Source organism: Hippopotamus amphibius, chromosome 13 (assembly GCF_030028045.1).
Source record: "Hippopotamus amphibius kiboko isolate mHipAmp2 chromosome 13, mHipAmp2.hap2, whole genome shotgun sequence".
In the NCBI taxonomy this organism is placed as follows: Eukaryota; Metazoa; Chordata; class Mammalia; order Artiodactyla; family Hippopotamidae; genus Hippopotamus; species Hippopotamus amphibius.
Window position 1 is genome coordinate 102,004,505 of NC_080198.1, and position 13,676 is coordinate 102,018,180.

The 13,676-nt window shown below is 52.3% G+C and overlaps 1 protein-coding gene across 5 annotated transcripts in view; it reads right to left on the reverse strand.

Moving 5' to 3' along the window:
• The window catches only part of FAM193A (family with sequence similarity 193 member A), a 161,832-nt gene that overhangs the window by 10,925 nt on the left and 137,231 nt on the right, over nt 1-13,676 (reverse strand). For all 5 annotated transcript variants that reach the window (XM_057706127.1, XM_057706126.1, XM_057706124.1 and 2 more), the window contains 4 exons: nt 13,010-13,292; nt 12,300-12,483; nt 10,950-11,180; nt 8,078-8,915 (listed from right to left, as the gene is read on the reverse strand). In XM_057706127.1, coding sequence (XP_057562110.1) covers nt 8,078-8,915; nt 10,950-11,180; nt 12,300-12,483; nt 13,010-13,292 — 1,536 coding nt within the window. The remainder of the gene's footprint in view (nt 1-8,077; nt 8,916-10,949; nt 11,181-12,299; nt 12,484-13,009; nt 13,293-13,676) is intronic.

Below are 13,676 nucleotides of genomic sequence, written 5' to 3' on the forward strand. Positions count from 1 at the left end.
TAAAAATCTTTTCTAGAATGACATTTTGCATGGGACTTCCCTGGTGGTTCAGCAGTTAAAACTCCACGCTTCTAACGCAGGGGGTGCGGGTTCGATCCCTGGTCGGGGAACTAAGATGCCACGTGCTGCAGGGTGTGGCATATGGCCAAAGGTGGGCAGAGTGCTCTCGTGCACTTAGGAACATCCAGGTCCCCTGGAATTACTGAATTCCTGTGCTGAGTGAAGGAGCCACTGCTTCAGGCCCAGCAGAAGAGATGCATCTGCTGCCCCAAAGGGGAGAGCCCTTGAGAAGAGGAGGCTGTCTGTCCTCAGTCCGAGCTGGAGGGAGGGAGGGGGGGAGCAGGGCCAGGGCTGTCTGTACCCAGGAGCCAGACATCAGCCTGTGGAGCAAGACGGCTCTTCCAGGTATTCAGTGTATGCAAGCAACATCCAGAGACTTCATCGAAAAGCTTTTCGGGCTGTTCCAACCAGATGCAAGGCTGTACTTCATTCTGCAGTTGAGCAACCTTCTTTGAAAACAGGCTACAGCAGGGAGGTGACTGACCAGGGGGACTCGGCATCTCCGAGGGTTTTAGCTCCCTCTGCCGTCCTGCCTGCCCCCTCTGGTACCTGCCCTGCGGGAGGCCAGGAGCTCAGAGGCTCCATCCAGGCACACCTGGGCGGGGGTGGGGTGGGGGGTGGGCCTGGCGGTGCATGCACAGCACCCGGCTCCGTCCCCCGTCTCCATTCCCCGTCCCCAGCTTAGCATGGGACAATTTTTCTGAATCTTCAATAAAGACCCCCTTTCTTCCTGTCACTGGGCATTTGTACAACAGTGTAATGAAGGCGCAGTTACCTGCATACCAGCAGCTAACCTTTCTGAAGACTCCCGGCACCAGGCAGAGTGCCTTCACACCGCCACCAAGGAGCTCCCCCACCTCCCGGGAACTGCATGACCACAGCCCCTCCTGTGCAGACAGCGCGTGTCCAGTCTTCCTGGACTCCACCCCCCCCCCCCCGCCCCCACTGTATCTCTGTGGTTTCAACCACACCTGGAATACCAACACCAGACCACCTCGGCCCCGGACCTCCTTCACGAGCTGCATGTCCATAAAGCTCCCCACCCTCGAGCCAGCGGACCCCCAACACGGGCACGAGCCGCACCTCTCGTGATGTGCTGCAGAGCGGACACTGCCCCTTCCGACAGCGATCTAGAAACGATCCTGCCCACCCCCACCTCGTGCACGTCCCACGGTCACCGTGCTGGGCATGTTCCTTGTCAGCAGCCGGGGCCTCCTGTGGCCATCCCAGTGCTGCTGCTTCTGTGCGGCCGCCCCCGCCCCCGCCCAGGCTCCTGGTCCAGGTCTCCAGCCCACACAGAATCACCCTGGCAACACACTCCTTCCCAGTCCCTGTGACGCCTTCGCCGCACACCCGCCACAGGCACCGTCTGCAGGCCCGCTCGCCGAGGTCCAGGTGCGGCACAGGGATGCACGAGGAAAGGTGGCGTGGGCCAGGAGCGTTCACAGATGTAAAGAAAGCCCGGACTCACGTTAGTCCATACATAGTTCTAGGAGAGAAGCAGCTTCAACTGCAAAAGCAAACAGAGCAGGCACGTCTGCTGGGAATGCTGTCATTTTAAAGTAATTTCTAATACTCTTTTTTTTCTGATTAAAACGGATGACCCGTATTAAAAATCTTTGCATAAGAGAAAAATGGGAGGGAACTCTAACCAGATTCAGGATCAGACAGACATTTTTCACAACAAAACTGCATCAACCAGAGTGGAAAGAAAGTGTGACCGAAGAATTTCACACCGTGCCGGGCTGTCTGTTCATCTTTCAGGCCACAGGGAACAGTCTGCCCCGCCAGAGCTCGGAGGACGCTGTGGCCGGCCCCCACCTGAGGCTGCGCACACAGGGCACCTCTGCCTGAGGACCGGCTGGCACCGGACGCACCACGTGCCGTGGGAAGGGTGCCACGTGCTCTCACAGAGCAGAGACAACGCGGCCGACAGCGGACGAGAACGGCCAGCGAAAGACGTGAGTAGAGGACGGGCCAGTACAGGCCGTCCCCAGGCGCCAGTGGCGGCACAGGCCCACCCGGAGCAGGGCTAGGCACCAGCACAGCACAGGCATCCCTAAACACCACGGACGCTTAGAAATAAAGAGTAAAGAAAACGCACCACACAGAAAGAGAAACAGCAAAGATAAAATATAAAATAGACCCAATAACTACAAAATAATGTCAGGGTTGTCACATCAACACATGGAAAGAGGCTCCCCTCACCTGCAGAAAAGACTGCCAGTGCTGCTCACACAGCAGGACTTGGGTGTCTAAGCCATAAACAAGGGAACCACCTAAACCCGACTGACTAAGGCCAGAAACGCAGGGAGGAGGACAGTGGTGCCCACAGGCAAACAGGGACAGAGAGGAGGGCAGCAGTCACCATCTCAGCAACACAACAAACAGGACATTTTTAAACAATAAAAGTCACAGTTCAGTAAGAAGTTAGGACTGTGTACCAAGTAACACAGAAACCACCCTTACAAAGCAAAACTACAGGAAATGCATGAAAACACAGAAACTCAATAATAAATAAGAGAATATATGTCAAGAGGACAAAAAACAAGGATACAGAAGACCTAAACCTAAACAGAATTCAAAAATATATCATGCATATAAACATATATTTATTTTATAACCATGATAACAGAGAAAATACACTTTCATCTCCAGTGCACATAGAGCCGTCACAGAGAAAAACACCAGTAAGTTTCATGAAGCAGAAATATTACAAACAATACTCTCAGATCACAGCGTACAAAACCTAGAAATTATTAACATAAAAAAGTCTCTTCCACCTGGAAACCTAAAAGCCACCGATCAAACGACCTGGTGAAAGGGGGAAAAAATTATCACATGGAAGTTACTATATTTCTAAAAAGGAAACCAAACAGAAACATTATCAGACTCTGTGGGATATACTTAAAGGAATGATCAGAGAAAAATTCAAAGGGCTAAATATTTGATCAATAAAATAAAGGCATGAAAAGAAATGAACTCAATTTCCAAATCAAAAAGTTAGAAAGAATGAAGTAAAACAAAAGAAAGCACTGGAAAAAAAAAGACAAAAGTAGAAATTGACAAGGCAGAGAAAAGAACAACAGTATAACTGATAAACCAAGGGCCTGGGTTTTGAAAATACTATATCATAGTGGATTAACTCTCACAGAGTCAAACAGAATAGGGAGAAAGAAAGCACAAATATACAAAATAACAGATGACGAGGCAAATAACCACTGAAAGAAATGTTTTTAAAAGTATGTGTTTTGCAGACATCTATGTAAATAAGCTGGAAACCAGCTGAAAGGATAGTTCAGGATGGAAATACAGTTTAGCAAAAATAACCTCATTAAAGACAGAAATACTCAGACCAATTACCATGGAGGACAGAGGGAATACTACCAGGAAACTCCTCCACAAAAAAGCACCAGGCCCGGGGGCTGCACAGCAGATTCCCATCCAATCACTGCAGCCTAAATAGCCCCACAGAGGGAGAGTTGCTTCAGAATACTGAATATGAAACACAAACAAAAACCTTCCTAATTCGTTATGAAGCACATAACAGGTCTAAGAAGAAAAATCATGTTTAATCTCCACAGATGCTAGACAACGTCTGACAAAATTCAACACTCACTCCTAGTAAAATACTCAAGAAAAGCAGGAATTGTTGGATATTTTCTTAACTTGATAGACTACATAAACCTTATCCCAAAGCCGGAATCTTAATGTAGAAACAGATGTTTCCATTAAGTTCAAGAATGATGCAATTAAACAAGAGAAAAGAAAAAGCATAAGAATGGAAAAGTAGAGCTTTCTCTATTTTGCAAATAGATGCTCGCGTACCTGGAAAACCCTAGAGGATCAACAACAAGACTCAAACAATGACATGATTCACTACCGTCGTGGATGCAAAGTTGACACACAGAAAGCAACAGCTTCCATCCCCGCCCCCGAGCAGCTGCAGCAGCACCGCGCGACAGAAACACAGCGCGAGCCACACACACGGTTTAAGGTTTGCAGCAGCCAGCTTAAAAAAAATTTAAAGAACAAACACGTGAAATTAATTTTACTAGTATATACTGTATTTAATTAAATATATCCAAAAGATGATCATTTCAATATGTAATCAATGTAAAAAATTATACGGAGATATGTACGTTCTTTTTTTTCACACTAGGTTTTCAAAATCTGCTATATGTTTTTACACTCACAACTCCCTCAATTTCGAGTTTACGCATTTCAGTGCTCGGGGTGACATGTGACTGGCTACTGCACCGGATGGCCAGAGCTAGAAAGTAAAATGGTAGAAAACACCCCGTTAAAATTAAAGGCAAGGAACATTAAATACTTAGGAATAAGTTCAATAAGAAATGTGAAAAACCTACCTATCAGAGAAAATTTAAAACATTCCTGAAAGACATAAAGTAGACTTGAACAAATGGAAAAACTCCCCTTGTTCTTGGGAAGGACAAACGACATCATAAAGACACCAATTCTCCCCAAATTAATTTATAAATTTAATGTAATACCAATAAAGATACCAACAAGATTTGTTCTTAAGGGAGCTAGGCACACTGATACCAAAGTTCACATGGGAATACAAACATACGAGAATACCCAGGAAGACACTGAAAAAGGCTATGAGAGAAGAGCCCCGTAAGTCATGAAAATGTACAGAACCTCTGAAGTGGCTACGTCAGCGCCCCAACGGCACGTGGGCAAACATACAGGAAAAGAAGGGAAACTCCAGAACAGACCTAAGAACACACGGTGTGGCACAAGGTGGCATCCTGAATCACTAGGGTGAGGTGAGCTTTTTAATAACTGGTGTTGGGACAACTGGTTAACTATTTGGAAAAAATGAAACTGGATTCATGCATCACACGATACACAAGAATAAACTCCAGATAAATGTAACAGGGCGGCCTCCCTGGTTGCCCAGTGGCTAAGACTCTGCGCTCCCAACACAGGGGCCCCGGGTTCGATCCCTGGTCAGGGAACTAGATTCTGCATGCATGCTGCAACTAAGAGTTCACATGCTGCAATGACAGAGCCGGCGAGCTATAACTAAGGAGCCTGAGAGGCGCAACTAAGACCCAGCGCAACAAAAATAAACAAATAAAATATTAAAAATAAATAAATAAATGTAACAGGGAGCTAAGTGAAAAAAGTGAAACCACGCTAATACCAGAAAAAAACTTGGGCACATTCTTCCTTAACCTTAGTGTTAGTATCAACAATTATATCTAACGATCATTTAAAATTCAGAGGCAATAAAAGATCTATGGGACGTCCTAGGTTGCGCAGTGGTTGAGAATCCACTTGCCAATGCACAGGACATGGGTTCAATCCCCACCCCAGGAAGATACCACATGCCACAGAGCAACTAAGCCCGTGTGCCACAACTACTGAGCCTGTACTTTAGAGCCCGTGAGCCACAACTACTGAGCCCATGTGCCACAACTACTGAAGCCCGTGTGCCTAGAGCCCGTGCTCCGCAACGAGAAGCCACCACAATGAGACGCCCCTGCTCACCACAACTAGAGAAAGCCAGTGCACAGCAATGAAGACCCAACACAGCCAACAAATAAAAAAAGAAAAAAAAAAAAAATCAATGAACTGACTTTCTAAAGTAAAAAAAAAAACTTATGCATGGTTAAAAAGCATCATAAACATAGTCAAAGACAACTTACGACCTAGCAGACTATCTAGCATGTAATGCAGTTAAAAGGCTAACATCCCCAATTTAAAAAGAACTCTTAAAAATGGAAAGACCAAAAACCCAATTAAAAAATGAGAAAAACATATGAACAGAAAATTCACAAAAAAAGATATAGAAATAGTCCTTAAAAATATGACCTCTCTAAAATTAGAGAAAAATGCACACGAAAGCTACAGGAATAAGTTCGCCTAACAGAGGGGTTCAAGTTACAAAGCCTGACAACACAGTCTTTTTTAAAAATTTTAATTAATTAATTAACTTACTGGCTGTGTTGGGTCTTCGTTGCTGCACACGGGCTCTCTCTAGTTGCGGCGAGTGGGGGCTACTCTTCATCATGACAACACAGCCTTCTGGCGAGGCTGTGGGCAGACAGGGCTCGACGGGGTGGGGGTGCAACGCAGGGTTCGGAGACCCCAGCCACATCAACGTGCCTTATCTGCACTGACCTCTGACCCAGCCTGCCACAGAAACACTGGCGCAGAGCACCTGTGCGCGGCCCCACTGTGTGTCATTACAGACCCTGGTGGGGGGGGGGCGGGGGGGCGGGGAGGGTCCAGCAGAGCCCACACAGCAGCTGAAGCCACAGGAAGAGCTCCCAACGCACGTGGAGGACCTTTGGAATATAGGACGTGGGGGAAAAGTCACAGGTAAAGATATCTCTAATATGCCACCTTTTGTGTAAAAAACAGAAAAGCAAGTAACAAACCAGGTAGGAATGGGATAGGAAGAAAAAAATCAGGATTAAGGAGGGGAAAAAAATGGATACAATCAGAAACACAGCAGGCCGGCTGCATTTCCAAGCAGCCACTGCAACTGCACTAAAAGTGTGGCAACAGGTCCGGGGCGGTGGGGGCGCAATTCTGAAACCATCCCCTGTGCACCCCAGGACCGCAAAGAAGAAAACATGCTGTCCACAGGGAGGGGGCTCCCGGAGCACAGCTGTCAGGATGAACGCGTGGTTTTTACTGCAGAAATCAGATACTGAGAGAGGAGTGCACGCACACGCGCGTACATGCACACGCACACGCGTGCGCACACGCCCCTCCTAAGCTCTGTCAGTCATGCCCCAGCAGCAACCCAGGTCTGGGTCTCGGAGCCGGGACAGCTCCCCGTGCAGACAAGTGCTCAAAGCACGACGGGGTCACGACGGGGTGCGGGGGCCATGCCCAGGGGGCTCCCACTGACTGAACCTGGGGGCACGGAAATAAACAGTGTTAGTATAGGACTGTCCTCTACAGCACAGAGTAAGAAGCCACTAACCTGCCCTTCTATAAATAATGAAGTAAATGAAAGAAACACCTGGGGGAGAAGGAAGCTCTTCCTGCAGAAGCTGAGTAAGAGCTGGGGGAGGTGCGACAGGAAGGCCTCCGCGTGGCCAGCACAGTCACAGCCCCTCCCGGCTGCCCAGCACTGCTGCCTGCGGGCGCGAAGCCTAGCAGGGAAACACACGGACTCCCCTCCCCAAGAGACCCTTCGCGTGAGCAAAGGTCAGGGGTCCTCCGGACAGAGGAGAGGCTGGGCCCATCCCACGGCAGCCAGGATCAGAGTCACCACCACCAGGCGGTGGCCCCTGCTGGCCGCGCGGCGCCCACGGACACAGACCCGTCACCCCCACGGCGCTGCCGCCAAACACACGCCACCTGCACCTGGTTGTGAAGAAATGGCACCAAATTGAAATTATTCTAAACAATACTTCATTCTAAAAAACAGATGGGCCACTCTTTAGAAAAGTCGAGGTCATGAGAAAATGAGGGACTGACCCGCTGGAGGAGAGTAAAGAGGTACGACCTGTGACCCTGGGTTGGATCCGGAGTCAGGAGAAACAACGACGTTTTTCCGGCAAAGCACGTTAAAGGGACACGCGGAGACACATGACAGAGGCTGTCTTTAGATAACGGGCTCGTGTCAGTGTTCATTTTTTGATCTTAACGACTATACTGTAGCTTTGTAAGAGCGTGTCCTTGTTTCGAGGAAATACACACAGCAGGATTCAAGGGTAAGAGGGCGCCATGTCTGAAACCACTCTCATCTGGTTCAGAATCAAGCGGGAGAGAGAGGACACAGCACGTGTGGTGACACACGGACTTGGATGGGAGGGTACGGGAATCAAGGTGACCAACCACGCCTACGTGCCCCTCACTGCTGGTGGAGAGGCCCCACGGAGCACAAAGCCACGACACAGACCAAGGCATCCGCCTGCAGGGGACGGGCCCTGAGAGGCACCCGCCCCAGCGCCCTCCCCGCCCCAGCATGCCCCCCACAGACAGCAAAGGCCCTGCCCAGACACACACCCCTCTGCTCCGTACTCACCGATCGAACTGCTGGCCCTGTCTCCCTTCTTCTTCTTGCTTTTCTTGCTCTTGCCCTTGGGCTGCGGCGCGTCTGCGGGCGCTGGCTTGCTGTTCTGCAGGGGCTCGCTGGGCGCGGCGGGCTCTGGGGGGCCCGGGCGCGGCGTCTCCTCCCGGACGTGGTTCAGCTGCTTCCTGTTGTTGCTGCTGCTGTGGACTTTCCTCTCCTCCCTCCTGTGCTCTGCCAGGGGCGCGAGCTCAAGCACTCTGGCCTTCGGCTCAGCCTGGGGCCGGGGCCGGGGCTGGGCCTCTGAGGCTCTGGGGGGCTCCAGGGGCTTCCTGGCCGGCCCACTGCCGGCCTTGCTGGTCTGCTTCAGCTTCTGTTGGCTGCCTCCCTCTTTGTGGTGACGCATCATGTCCAGGAGGAAGGACAGGGGCTCCTGCTGCTTCCCGTTGACCCCTTTGGGCAAGAGGAGCTTGGAGTCTCTGGTGTCCGTGGGGTGGGTGGCATCCCCGTCGGCCCCCGGCCCCGCGTGGTCCACGTGTCTGGAGGGGGAGCGAGATGAGGTCTCTGGGTCTTCGGTCGGCTCCAGCGAGCCGTTGTGCATGTCCTCAGAGCTGGGCACAGACCCCGTGGCTGCCTGGAGACCTCTGGCCAGCATGTCCAGCTTGGGGCAGTCTTTATTAGGCCTCTCCTTCTTCTTCTTCTTCACGGCTCTTAGCTTCTGAAGCTCCTGGAGCCGCTGGAACTCCTCTTTGAGCCGCTCCTCCTCCTCCTCCTCCCGCCGCCGCTGCTCCTCTTGGAGGTGGAGATGCTCCCGGGCCCGGGCCTCTGCTTCGAGACGCGCCTTCTCCTCCAGCTGCCGATGTGAAAGGGAAAGGCAACTTTAGACAACAGTAAGTGCTCTAAAGAGTAAGACACATCAAAAAGTGAGATGATTTAAAAAGTGAATCATCTGATGAGAATATAAACTCAGAAAAGGGTTATAAAAGGCCAAAAGCTTAAAACACACCTACGTCAAGGCAGGGGGTGGGCCGTAAAAACTTCCTCACAGCCTCTGACCTCACCCTGGGCACACAGGACAAGGGCAGGGCAGCTGCTGGGCTCCAGCCCCGCACGGGCTCTCCCATCGGAGCCGTGGGCGGATGACGTACTTGAGGGAACAAGACTGATCAGGCAACAGCCACACAGCCGTGGGGGCTGCCAGAACCTCTCCAGGAGGGGGCCGCTGCTGCTGCACTCACGTGGGTCAAGAGACGTACACGAAGACGTGCAGCAACAAGCCTGGAATTCCCTTCTCCCACCCTAGCAGGTAAAACTCCTGGCGTATTTTCACGCGTGTGATAGAGCAAATGACTTTCTACAACATTCAACGTGCCGTGGCGCATAGACCACGGCGACTTCTGCTGCTCAACTGGGAGGGATTCACTGTCATCTCAAGCGAAGGTTGTATTTTTTTATTTTATTTTATTACCCCAGGGCCTCCAGTCCGCAGGCCCGACCCGCCACGGACAGAATCTAGTGACTCTGACCCCGGCGTGTGCTGCCTTCATCTCAACAACCGGCCGGTCAACAAGACAGAAGGCAGATGTGCGGGTCTCTCAGCAGAGAGCACACCGGGTGTGAGCGGGCCCAAGGATGGCCTGTGACAAGCCTGAAGGGCCTGCAGCATCGTCTGGATCCAGGCCGCCTGCAAGCACAGAGGACAGGAGTCGGGGTCGGGTGTGGGGGGGTCGGCAGCCCTGAAAAGTACTTGAACAAGTCCAGAGGCTTCTGACGCGTCCCAGACGGACGTCTCCAGGGCCTCGGACCACCTGGGAGTCTCGACGCTGAAAACACCCCTGGGTGGAGAACACACCTTCTCTGCACACCAGGTCTCTCCCTCCAAGCCCCTAATCAGACCTGGACGGAGAACAGCAGCAGCAGCTCCTCCACTCGGTACAGTCTCGACCCCCTCAGGCTCACCAGCAGCTAAGCTGGACGCAACACCACACAACAGCTGGCCCGACCCTGGGTCTGCCGCGGGCACACAGCCTCCTCCTCCACAGGGGCCTCACCTCCTCCCAAAGCAACCCGCCCTGCGGCCAGAACCCTGTGACCCTGACACGTCCCCTCTGAGCACAGCCCAGACCTGCCTGCTGAGGTGGGCTCACGGAGCCTGAGATCTTTAGGGGGCTGAAACGAGGAAGATCCTCCAAGAGAACTGGGTGGGCACGGGGAATCCTAGAGACGCTGTTCCCATCATTTTCAAGGTCGGCAGGAAGGAACAAGCACGATTTCTCACCTACGAGCACGGCCTGAACGCCACGTTCGCGGGTGAGACCACGGCTCACGTCCAGTCGTAGGCCAGCCCACCCCTGGGCCAGTCTGGCAGGCTTGCTTTTCTGCCGGCCCCCGCCTGGTGGTGAGGTGGTCCATGTACGCTTGACACCAGTGCCACATGCAGGTGCAGGCCCTCCTCTGGAGCGGCCCTGCCTGATTCTCCTCTGCCACCGGGGGCCACTCGGAGCCCTGAGCCAGCCTCGGGTCAGAGGCAGCTCTTCACCCATGGTCTCCAGAAGCCCAGAGCGCCCCCCACCCCCAGCCTCAACAAACAGGGCTCCCTCCTCTACTCTCCCGGGAAAGAAGTTCCTCCCACAGGCCGAGGGGGAGGCTCTGCTGCCGCCCCCACGCTGGCCGGCACAGGAGCCCAGAGGCTGGTTTTAGAGCCATTAACAAATCCGTGACACAGCAGGGGACTCCGTGTCCTGAACATGCAACACGGGTCTTTGGCAGCGTCCGGTTCTGGCTGGCAGGGGTGGTCAGGGGCTCCCGAAGCACCGCAGGGAGCCTGTGGCCCAGCCCCGACCCCAGAGGCCCCCTGGGAGCCGCGGGGCGCAACGCTTCTGTTTACCTTCCTCTGCTTGTGCCGCGCGCGCTTGGCCGCACGCGTGCTGCTCACGGGTTTGGTCTCCGAGCTGTTGATGAACTGCAGCAAGTCTTCCACCCTTCGATGGTCAACCACACTCTCCCTTTCTGAGAGCTGATCCGTTTTCTTAGGCTGCTCTTCTTTCCTCTTGGTCAGCCGTAGACGAAGCTTCTCCCTCATTTCTGCATAATTTCTACTTGTTGGTGCAGCTGGAGGCTAAGAAAAATGAAAACGTAACTAAATTCCAGTTTTAATGATTTTGAATATAACAAATTTCAGACCATAGCATTAAAAATGAATTTTTTATGACTCAAGGAACACATGTTTGTCAGGAAAAGTAACTAAATAAAAGAAACAAATGGCAAGAAAAAGAAACCCTTTCACCGCCAATTACCCATGGGTGGTATTCTGGCACTGACCCGTGAAGCTTTATATATTCAGGAAAAATCTGGCAGAAGATGTACAACTATGTACACAAATGGTTATTTTTAAAGTAAAAAAGAAACTATTATACCTGATAATTGATCTGCTTTTTTTTGTTTTGTTTTGTTTTTGTTTTTTTTGGCACACGGGCTTCGTTGCTCCGTGGCATGTGGGATCTTCCTGGAGCAGGGATCGAACCTGTGTCCCCTGCATTGGCCAGCGGATTCTTAACCACTGCGCCACCTAGGAAGCCCTGATCTGCTTTTTATGTAATACAGTGTGACTATCTTTTCATGTCAGTAGATGTGTTTATAGCATCCTTTCATCCACTAATGGAGAGAGAACTAAAGTAGAAAAAGAACAACTGCCAGCCCCTGCTCTTCCCACCGCAGCCCCGGGCACCACAGCTGACACCCGCTTGTACGGATGAAGTGACTGTCCTGGGACACCACACAGTAGGGATGTGTCTCGACGTGCTGTGCAGGCAAGCAAGAGGAACCCGCCTGCACAGGCTGTGCACCGCGTGGACTCGACCGGTCCCACGCCTGCAGAGTTAGTAGGTCCTATCTCATCAACTATGTAAGAATCACAATCAAATACAAAGATGAAGAGATGAAATACTGATAACTAACTTTGGGCAAATATTTGTCATTATTGCTTTATGGTAAGTACAGCCTAGACGTGGAACTGTTCTAGACCGTATCTTGATTTTAACGATGCTGCAAGTAAAGCTTTACACACAATGTCACCATACCTTGAATTCCACCTGGTATATTATTCTTGCAAAGGAGTTTGCATATTTTACAATTCTGAATCGAAACATGCGTTTACAAACATCCACCACTAAACACTAATGTTACTGCCCCGAAGAAGCCGAGGAGAGGCCGGGCACTGACCCCGCCGGGCACTTACCCCGCCGTGCCCGAAGAACTCACAGTAGCAGCAGTCACAGTACTTGCCCTCCTTCTGGTTGGTGGAGGTGGAGGTGCTGGAGCTGTGCTCGGAGCAGCTGTCCTCGTCTGCGCTCTCATCCCCATCGTCCTGCTGCGGGTCATAGACGCCATTCTCGCAGCGATGCCCTTCACAGTCGGGGTCGCTGCAAAACCGCGCAGGGCCTGTCAGCAAGCAGCCTGCCCCTCGAGGGGCGCGAGCGTGGCGTGTGGTGGCCGAGGCTGCTCTTCCCTCAGCCAACAGGTGAGGCGCGCGGCCTGCGCTGCCCGGGGTCACGCAGGCGGGACAGGCACAGGCCGGCGGTCACACCTAGAGGGGCTCGTCAGGTACACACACAGTCTCTCCACAGCCCCTCCCACCACCGCTTCATCCTGGGGGGGGTGTGGAGGGGGAGAATGGCAAGTTCAAAGGTAATGAAGACCTCCTGAAAAACCTGCTGAGTGTCTGCTGTACTGTTCTCTGCTCAGTGTGTAATAAACACAACCGGAACACCCCAGACCCCTGCCGTTGCTGGGGGTCCGCACACGGATCCCCGGCGGTCCTGGGCTCTGCAGAACCAGGGGCCAAGGACAGAGCACGCCCCTCCCCGCAGCCTTTCCCCGGCTTGTCAGCTGCAAGCGACCAGGGACCGGAGCCTCTCGAGCAGTCCTGCTAGGGTCGGGCCCGCTCACCTGCAGACGCTGGGCGGCGCGCTGACGGAGCCGTCTGTGGTGGGGGGCGGCGGGGCCACGGGAGTAGGACAGAAGCTCTTGCGCGAATCCACAAACCCGGGAGAGGTGGTGGCGGCTTTGGGGAAGGACGGGGCTGCGAGACTGGCAAGGTGAGGCGTGGAGGCTGGAGAGAGGGCAGTGGGAGCGAGGGCGGGAAGAGGCGCCAGACCCGTGGGGCTGTTCCTTGGGGCCGCCGGCACTCCGTGCCTGTGATCCTCCTTGTTGATGCCGTGAAAGACGTCACCTGTGTTCAGACACGCGAGAGTCACTGCCGGTGGCCGAGGGCAGGCAGACATGCAGGCTTCTCTAAGTTAAATTTTATTTAAAAAAAACAAACAAAAAACAACTTTTGGTCTGAAAATGTCCAAATCTATAGAAAACTTGAAGGGACAGTACAAAGAATACCCATGCACCCTGCACCTGGGTTCAAGACGACTACTTTGCTGCATCTCTCTCTCTCACACACACTGCAATGCTGGCTTAACACGTGGAAGTAAGCTGCACCATCCCTACACACTCATGCCCGGGCTCCTGGGAACACACATGCTTTGCTGTAAAACCTCAACACCAGCACCAACTACAGACATTTAACCTTGAGGTGACATTCTTATCTCACCTACAACCCCAT